General features: G+C 44.2%; 1 protein-coding gene and 1 pseudogene across 1 annotated transcript; both read right to left on the bottom strand.

The window, feature by feature from the left end:
- Positions 1-3,542: 3,542 nt before the first annotated feature.
- On the bottom strand, positions 3,543-4,967 carry LOC116029683. Its single transcript, XM_031271727.1, has 3 exons — positions 4,701-4,967; positions 4,285-4,466; positions 3,543-4,233 (listed from the first exon to the last, which is right to left on the bottom strand). The coding sequence occupies exons 1-3, from the start codon at positions 4,965-4,967 to the stop codon at positions 3,543-3,545; spliced, it is 1,140 nt and encodes a 379-aa protein (XP_031127587.1).
- A 1,380-nt stretch (positions 4,968-6,347) lies between these two features.
- On the bottom strand, positions 6,348-9,001 carry LOC116029682 (annotated as a pseudogene).
- Between the last annotated feature and the right edge of the window lie 813 nt (positions 9,002-9,814).

The following is a 9,814-nucleotide window of genomic DNA, read 5'->3' as shown; positions in this document are numbered from 1 at the left end:
TCTAACTCGTAAGCACCGAATTCACCCAGGAGTCCCTCAATGACTTTTTTATATCAACCGAGTCTTTCATTTTTTGCCTCACATGTTCCGGTGACCTGTCCGACTACTAGGCGAGAGTCGGTCTTGATTCGGATCCTCTGGGCTTTAAGGGCTTTTGCCAGCCGCAGCCCACCTATCACGGCCTCGTACTCAGCTTCATTGTTGGAGACCTTGAACTCATATGTTAATGAATAATACAGGCGCAAGCCTTCAGGGGTTGTCAACATGATTCCGCCACCACAATGGTGTTGGCTAGCGGCACCATTGAAGGATGTAATTTAGTGGGAGGTGAAAGTGAATGTGTTAAAATGAAGAGTCGAGACTCCCCGAGTGTCGTATCTCTCGCGGATGGCAAATTGGATAATATACGGCTTTGCTACCTTGGTTTGTTTGAATAACGTTAAGATAGATCGTGTGGATTTTTGTAAAAAGGAGATATTGAGAGGGCAAAGGTTAATGAAATAAAGAGGTAAACAAAGGGAATAAAGGCGGATGGAGCTAAGATGTGGTGGAGATTGGTTCAAACATAAGGTAGAGCGTTGATTTCTTTTGAGTTACGGTTGAAGGAGCTTAGAACATTGTCCTGAGTGGCGTCACACTCAAGCTCCCAATCCTCAGTCGGTTGGGGAATTTTATCAAACACTTTGTCTACAAGTTCCCTCCGGATCTCATCTTCTCAGATTGAGAGCGGGAGATGTGGGTAGTTGGCTACATCTCTTTGCGATATCTCGCCAAAGAGATGATCCTATACTCTTGGAGAGATCGGGGCCCTCGATCTAACAAGATCATACAAAACATACACACAAATTCAACATTCCCCAAAGAAATCAAACTCATTCATCAAATTAGATCATGAACACCAATCATCCATTCAATCTAGCCCATATCCTAGGGATTAGCCTCTCATAGGCTTTAGCAACATCAAAGCATCAAAATAGAAAAGCATATCTACAAGATCAATATATAAAGTAAATAACTTTAAGGAAAAAGGAAAAGTAAGAGGAAGCCAAAGAGAAAACAAGTCCTTTATGAAAGAAGTTACCCAAAAGATCTTCAAAGCTATGGAGATCTAGTTCTCTTCTCCAAGATGCTCCTCCTTCTCTCCTAATCCTATCTAAACCTAATCTAAAATGTAGAATGGAAAATGTGACAAAAGTCTCCCTAAACCTAGCTGAAATGTCCCTTAAATACTAAAACATCGCGCAGCTTTTCTGGTGCCGCCCCACGTCTGCCACACGCGTGTGGACTGGAGTGGACGGTTACTGGAATATTTCCACGCCAGCTCACACGCGTGTGAGGCTCGTGGGCGTGGTTTCTTCATTTTCGTTTCCTTTTGTTGTTTCCGGTTTGGTCTTCGTGTGCTCCCATGTGGATTGATTCTTCCTTTCAATGATTTATGCTCCTTTTCGGTTGATTTCAGCCTTCATTCCTGTGGGAATTCTTCAAAACACTCCACACAGAACTCATTTGCAATTTGTTAGTAAAATAGCATGTAAACACGTAATTGCACTCTCTAAGACTTGTTTTTAGCAAGAAATTAACTCAATAAGTTATAGATAAATTGGTACTTTTGGCGTCTATCAACCATCGGCATGCATTTCCCACCAATCCCCTTCTTCAGGGGCATTGGTACTGGGTTCCGGACTCTGAGCGGTGCATTCTACTATAAAATCAGCTAAGGCCTGGCCTTTCACGGAGGGGTGGGGATGGTATTCGATCCCATATTGCGTGAGCTCTACGACCCATTTTACCAATCGACCAGAAGAGTTTGGGTTACGTAAAACTCCTGCTAGGGGCTGATCGGTTAAAACCCAGATGGGATGGGCCTAGAGGTATGGTACTAGCTTTCGAGCAGTGATCACCAGAGCATACACCACCTTTTCCAAGGGGGTGTAGCGAATTTCAGAAGCTTTTAACGCTCGGCTGACGTAGTAGACCGGATGCTGTACTCGCTCTTCTTCTCGAATTAGGACGGAACTAACAACTTTCTGAGAGGCAGCCAGGTAGAGAAATAACCTCTCCCCTTCCTTTGGGGTGGATAGTAATGGCGGAGTCTGCAAATAATCTTTTAGCTCCTCGAACGACTTCTGGCATTCTTCCGTCCAACGGAACCCTTCCCTTTTCTTCTTGGCTTCGAAGAAAGGCAGGGCTCAGTCCGCCGACTTGGATAGGAATCTATTTAAGGCCGCCAGCCGCCCAGTCAACCTTTGCAGTTCCTTCAAAGTTCCGGGAGGCTGCATATCAAGTATAGCCTTTACTTTTTCAGGGTTCGGCTCAATTCCTTTCCGAGTAACCATGTATCCAAGGAATTTTCCTCCTCGTACGGCGAAGGCGCACTTCTTCGGATTCAACCTTAGATTATATTTTTCCATTATGGCGAAAGTGGCCGCCAAGTCTTCCGCATGGGTTCTCTCGTCTTTGCTTTTCACAAGCATGTCGTCCACGTAGGCTGCCATGGACTTTCCCAACAGATCTTTGAACAGTCGCCCTACCATTCGAGTATAGGTGGCTCCGGCATTTTTTAAGCCGAAAGGCATTACCCGGTAGCAGTATACCCCATCTGGGGTGATGAAGACGGTTTTTTCCTCGTCAGCAGGATGCATGAAAATTTGATGATAGCCTCGAAAGGCATCCATAAAGCTCAATAAGTCGCAACCAGCTATCTCATCAACTAGTTGATCGATCCTTGGTAAAGGAAAAGGATCCTTCGGGCAAGCTTGGTTAAGGTCTGTGTAATCGACACACATCCGCTAAGCGGGAGGTTTCGGTACAAGCACCACGTTGGCAAGCCAATCTGGATACTTTAGTTTGCGAATGTGTTGCGCAGCCATTAAGGTCTCTACCTCCTTTTTAACGAACTCTCGTCGATCCGCCGAGAGGTACCTTTTCTTCTGAATCACCGGTTTGTGGTTAGGGTTGACGGCCAATCAGTGGCAAATGACCGACCGATCAACTCCCGGCATGTCCTTAGGGCCCCACACGAATACCTTCTGGTATTTTCGTAACTCCCGTATGATCTCTTGTTTGACTTTCTCAGCCAAACCCACTCCAATTTTTACCCGTCTTTCAGGGTGCATAGGGTCGATCTCAACCTCTTCCAGTTCCACTGCCGGCTCTGGTCAGTCAAGGGTCTTTAACTGTTCTTCTCGGCTAGTAATGGCATAAACCCTTAAATCCTTCTTTCCAATCTCTCGGCAAGACTGCAAATAACAATCCCGAGCTGCCTTTTGGTCGCATCGAGCGACCCCTATCCCATTCGGAGTCCGGAATTTTAAGCAAAGATGCTCAAGTGAAATAAGAGCGCCCAGATCCTCTAATCTGGGTCGTCCTAGGATCATGTTGTGGGAGCAGGATAGATCTACTACCACGAACTCCATTTCCATACTCCGAAGGTTGGGAAAGGTCCCAATTTCGATTGGTAAACGTATGGATCCCTCCGACTCGATTGAGTCCCCGGTAAAACCAGCCAAGGGCGTTTTCACGGGTATCAGCATGTTACGTTGTTACCCCAGCCTCTCAAACACCTCTAAATATAAGATGTTTACGCTACTCCCCGTATCTACAAAAACTCTTCGGACTACCGTGCCTTGGACGTCCATGGCAATGACCAATGCATCCCGATGGGGGTGTTGGCTTCTAGGTAAGTCTTCATCCGTAAACAAAATAGGTTCACGACATACCTTTTTCAGGCCATCGTCTCGACCGTAGATGGTATCCACATACAGTTGCCGAGCCCAAGCCTTCCGAGAGCTGGACGAGTACCCTCCTTCCGGTCCTCCTACTATCATGTTGATAACAGGTTTGTGTTTCCAGTTAGCCTCCTCTTCCTCAGAGGCAAGCTGTTTCCCTCGGTCAGAACGTGAATTTGTTTTATCGGAACGCGGATGCCGTCTCCATTGATTAGGTGGAGGCGGGGCCCCTTTCTGTATCATCGCCTCTATCTCCCTCCTTAAGTAAGAACACTCATCCGTAGTATGTGTGGTTGACCAATGATATCGACAATATTTTGAAGAGACCCCTCTAGGAGGCAAGACCTCAGGCTGATCCCAAGGTTTCAAAGGCGGAGGGGGAGGTAGGGTGTCTTTGACCTCGTGAACGAGCTGAGATATGGTGGGACGAGGGGGAGGAGCGCCCACCCTCTCGGATCCTCGTCGTACCTCAGTACCACTGGGGCGCTCAAGTTCCGCCCGACTCCTGGACTCAGGTCGTGATCGTTTAGAGTTTGACCCAGCAGCTTCTCGCTACCGTTTTTGTCTTACCGCTTCTTCCATGTCCGCCTGACGACTGGCTCTTTGGATAGCTTCCACGTATGTCTTAAGGCGGTCATTGTGGAGATCAATGAACAACTTGCCCGCTCGAAGCGACTCCATAAAAAAGATGATAGCCACTTGCTCGTCTAACCCTTCAATAGTTTGTACCTCTTTTTGCTAACAAGCCAGATATGTTTTCAAAGATTCTCCTTCATCCTGACTTATCCCACTCAGGTGGGTAAGATTGCGCTGCGGCTTGATGTTCACAGCGTAGTGGGTAAGAAATCGGTCGGCCAAATCATTAAAGCATCGAATGGAACGGCTCGGCAGTGCCAGAAACCATTTTTGAGCGAGTCCCTTAAGAGTATGGAGAAAAGCCTTGCACATAAGTGGCTCTTCTACTCCTAATACCTGCATTTTAGCCTGATAACTGACCAGGTGTTCTCGAGGATCTCCTGTCCCGTCAAAGGTGGCATGTTCCGGGATTTTTAAATCCGCAGGAGCCCGATAATCCATAATTTCATCAGTGAAAGGCGAAGAGGTTAGCAGATTTTCTGCGGAAGGCCTAACCTTGCCTTCAAATTGATCCTGTAGGTTCTGCAACCTTCGTTCAAATCCCTCCATTTGACTTCTGCGGTATCTGGGTTCAATGGGTGATTCGCCGCTACTTTCTGACATAGCTGTCTGCACTCGCCGCCAAGCTGCCGTAGCTCGGCGTTCTTGGCGATTCCCCCCCGATCGGTCCAGGTTGCCTCGTGGGTTCCGCAACGGATTTCCCTAGGAGTCACTCATACGATCTAGGACGGACCGAACCACCTCTCGACGCCTGCCGTTTTCTCAACAGGGGGCCGAGTGATCGGTCCTGTGACGCCCTTCTTGCTTAGAAGTCTGAAGATTCGCAGTCCCTTCTCCCGCCGGACGAACTGTATCGGCCTGATTGTTTGTACCGAGGTTCTCAAGCCTTCGTTTCTCGACTTCGTTAATGACTTGAACCACGATTTGTTCTAACTCTGCTGGTGGCGGTCGATTATTGGCTCTGCTTATCGTATCCTAGCGTGACTTCCCCGTATGTCGGGAATTCTGTCGGCTTAGATGTTCTCTCAAATCCTGGCCGTTTTGTCGACCCAACTGCTCTCTTAAGTCCAGTCCCTCAGAGGGTGCCCTATTAGGGCATCCTAATATCTGCTCACGTAGGTCTTGACTGTTAGGTCAAACCAGTTGTTCTCGCAAATCACGGCCATTTGATCGGTCCAGTTGCTCACGTAGATCGTTGGAGCGAGGCCGCCCTCCCGCACTTATTGCTTTACTCATCTTTCTAAATGATCACCAGAGATGAGGCAGTTTTATTCGATCCCCACAGACGGCGCCAGTGATGGTTTCCCGATCTTCAGGTGATCGGCCGGCGGGCCAACACTACCGAAAAATTACAAGAACAATAAGTGTATTTTGATAAAAACTCTCCAATCTGTCTTTTTTTTGTGTCCCCCCTTCTCAAATGATCCGTACAACTATATATTCTAGGCTCCTAGACCGTTACATATTAATTTTCCTAGTTAATGCTACAGATAATGGCTCATAAAACGCATTAAATACACATAATGGAGAACATTAGATACAAATGTCCGTTAATTCTCTCAAGCCTTTATCTTCATGCGCTATCCCTCCAGAGATCCATCGACGACCGACTGAGTGCTTCAAATATCCAGTCTGACAATCTTTCCGATTGACCGACCCCCGAGGGAGTCGGGATGAGCCTTGAATGTTCGAGACATTGATGCTTATTGGCTTACTTCTCTCCGATCGACCGACCACCGAGGGAATCAGGATGAGCCTTGAATGTTCAAGACATTGATGCTTATTGGCTTACTTCTCTCCGATCGACCGACCACCGAGGGAGTCGGGATGAGCCTTGAATGTTCAAGACATTGATGCTTATTGGCTTACTTCTCTCCGATCGATCGACCACCAAGGGAGTCGGGATGAGCCTTGAATGTTCAAGACATTGATGCTTATTGGCTTACTTCCCTCTGATCGACCGATTTGTCTACCCTGTCGCCCTTATATGCTATCAGTCTCATCTACTGCTTTTTTGCCGGTGATTATCTCCATTAAAACAACTCCAAATGCATAAACATCTACTTTATTTGTAGCTCGTCCTGTTGCTGTTAGAAACACACCACATGTATAAGCTAGCTTTATTTATAGGGTGAGTACATAATGGATTATTTGATTTTATGAAGCTTCTTCTATTGGAAGCAATTTGTTTCAGAAAAAAAAAAGTAACAAAAAAAAATTCTACCTGTCCCACGTAGAGGAGACTCACCCAAAAATGTTAATGGCATGGGTTTAAAATTGGATTAACTTTTTTATAACTTTATCATCATTATATGATGTTGGTTTTGATGATTTATATTAATTTTTTAATATAATATTAATTAGTTACACACAATCAATATTACTCAAAAAAAATTATGTAATGTACCAAATTATAAAAATATACCATAGCTAATACTTACCAGCATATTCGGGTGCAAGGTAACCGAATGTTCCAGCAACTCGCGTCTCAAAAGAAGAATGTTCCAGCAACTCGCGTCTCAAAAGAAGATTTGTCATTTGGAGCCTTTCTAACCAATCCAAAATCTGCGACCTTGGCTCTCATGTCATCACTAAGAAGAATATTTGAGGACTTTATGTCTCGGTGAATGAAACTTTGATGAGCCAAACTATGAAGATACTCGATTCCCCTGGCCACATCTAATGCAATTGTCACCCTTTGCTTCCAAGCTAGAGGATCAAAGCCATGCTTCTCCCATTCAAATAAATGATGACCCAATGTACCTTGTGGCATATACTCGTATACCAAAAGCCTATTGTTGTCATTGATACAATAACCAATCAGTGCAACTAAATTCCTATGCCTAACTTTGGTAAGAAAGGCAATTTCTGCTTGGAACTCATTCATTCCTTTAGTATGCGTTGCCCCATCTTTCATCTTTTTCACAGCAACCTTAGTTCCATCATCTAGTTCACCCAAATATACCACTCCGTATCCTCCGCTCCCCAGCACATTGTCTTGGCTAAAAACGTTTGTGGCCTTTTCAAGAACTTGGATGGGAATAGCAATGTTTCTATCTTCTTGAGCAGGAAAAGTTCTCCCACAATCAACCATGTCCCATTTGTTTATCCCAGTCGAAACTGCAGTGCGCTTTACACTAACCTTCATCTTATGCTGCCGCTTCATGTAACACTTGTAAGACACCAAAAACACAAGCACAACAACAATAACAACAGCTATAACCACACCAACAATCATTCTAGCTGAAATGGAGGACCCATTTGAATTGCCAGATAATGCATTGTCACTAGGGATGGGAGCATCTGAATTCTGGCCTGAACCCGGTGATCCACCACTGGTACTCACATTCTTCCCAAGAAATAAGTTGCCGCCATGAGGATATTTTACAGAAGGTGGAAAAACAGGTATATGCCCAAACAAATTGTTATTGGACACTTGTAGGACTTGAAGATTAGGCAAAGTAGTCAAGCTCTCCGGGATTGGGCCAGTAAGATTATTATCATTCAAATATAGGTTCCTCAATGAAGTCAAATTGGCAAGTGCGGGTGAAATAGTACCTGAAAAATGCTGCTTTTCAAGATTCACAGTAATCACATTCCCCTGTGCATCACAAGATATAGATGTCCAATTGTTGCACGTATTATTCCCTACCCAAGATTGGGCGAGCGTGATTGGATACCCAAAACCCCAGCAACAGCAAGAAGTGCAGTGACCTGTGGATCACAAGGTCCAGGTGTATCTTTACAAAAACCATTACCAAGATCTATCTCGAAGTTAAATCCAAAATCAGGCATGGGACCCTGCAAATTGTTGTTCTGAAGAGTAATTTCCACAAATTGAAGACCCCGGTCAATTGGTTGTCTCTGAGCTGCAAATCGTTGAGATTTACGCATTTGGAAAGGTCATGGATCGGACCCGTGAAGGCATTTGCCTGAAGCCGTACTTGGTTGAGTTGGGTCATTGAGGAAAGCACATCAATAGTCCCGGAGAGCCCCTGTTGTTGGTTATTCAGCCACAAATTATGTATCTCCGAGCTCCCAAACGACCCAGGCAGAGACCCGATGAGGTTATTGTAGGATAATTTCAGGATTTGGAGACTCGGGAAAGAACCGAAGAAATTAGGAATGACGCCGCTGATACTGGCATTGCTCGCGGAGAAAGATTCCAACCATGTGCTTTCAACCAAATAACTAGGAATTGTCCATGGGCTGAGTTTGTGATTGTCGGAAATGGTGAATGTCTTCAAATTGGTAAGACCCAAGAGGAAATCTTGGGGGATTGAGCTGAACTGATTGCTGTCTAAGTAGAGCCTTTCGAGTCTGGACATATTAGCGAAACACGGCAAGGGCCCGGAGAGGGAGTTTAGCTGGACATAAAGTGTTTGGAGCGACGCGAGGTGTGTGAGCTCGGAAGGGAGTTCGCCGGAGAGGGACTGGGAGACGAGGTTGATGGTGACCACATTGCGGGACTCGCACGAGACATTATCCCAAAGACAGGGATGTGTAGAGTTGGACCAGTCGGAGGGCGTGGGAGAGAGCGCGGCTAAGAGCTTAGACATGACGGCGGCGTCATCGCAAAATGAAACACTAAGAAGGTTGATTAAAAGGAAGAAGAATAGAGCTTTTGCGTAGGCCATTCAGAGTCGTGGTCAGATCGTTGGTGGAGGAACCATGTTAACTCAACTGCACAATTTGCCCAAGTAAGATGTAAGTGGAAAAATAGATTTAAAATACATTATTCTAAACTCATAAAATAAATTATCTTACCGTATAATATAATGTTCATTATTCTAACACGTGCACGGACAAGAATGTTTTTTTTTTTTTAACATCAAAACGACTTCAACCATGGTCCACACAACTAATTTTCCCTATAAAAACATATACTTGACCAAATATATATATGGTAGACAGGTAAGTTTAATTAGAACGCATGGGAAGTTCGTTATTAAAATAAATAAATATAAGAAAGTATGTAGAGGGCTGTTAATAAAATTCCAACCGACCAATATGCATGGGGCAGGATGAGGGCACTACAAATACTTAATTTGCATAAAGTATTACTCCCTCATAAATAATAATAATAATAATAATAATAATAATAATAATAATTTGATCGCAAATCTAGACAGAATGTAGCTGTAGTTGGTAGCACATGGGCGGGCTATAGTTTCCAGCTGCAACCCGTGGCCTTATTAAAATTTTAAAATATTATATATATATATATATATATATATACTTTTGCCTCGTTTGTTATACCATGTATTAGTATCTATATTAGATTATGAACCTTGATTCAAAACAGAGTTCATACTTCATATATTATGTAATTTCTGTTAATGAGTTTTATATTTAGTACAATTAATATATATATTATGTACCCACAATTAATTTATTATGTATATTTACGGTTAATAAATTATATACATATTGCGATTAATGTAGTATAT

The sequence above is a fragment of the Ipomoea triloba genome, chromosome 9, assembly GCF_003576645.1.
Source record: "Ipomoea triloba cultivar NCNSP0323 chromosome 9, ASM357664v1".
Classification (NCBI taxonomy): Eukaryota; Viridiplantae; Streptophyta; class Magnoliopsida; order Solanales; family Convolvulaceae; genus Ipomoea; species Ipomoea triloba.
Note: the sequence above shows the minus strand (reverse complement) of the source record. Positions and strands in the feature narration are given on the sequence as shown.

Excerpts from the sequence above, each read along its gene's own strand:
- LOC116029683 (XM_031271727.1), bottom strand. The coding sequence starts at position 4,967 with ATGTCAGAAAGTAGCGGCGAATCACCCATTGAACCCAGATACCGCAGA. Across the intron at positions 4,467-4,700 it reads GTTATCAGGCTAAAATGCAG|CAAAAAGAGGTACAAACTAT; the intron begins GTATTAGGAGTA and ends CTGGCTTGTTAG. Across the intron at positions 4,234-4,284 it reads GAAGCGGTAAGACAAAAACG|GAGTCGGGCGGAACTTGAGC; the intron begins GTAGCGAGAAGC and ends ACCTGAGTCCAG.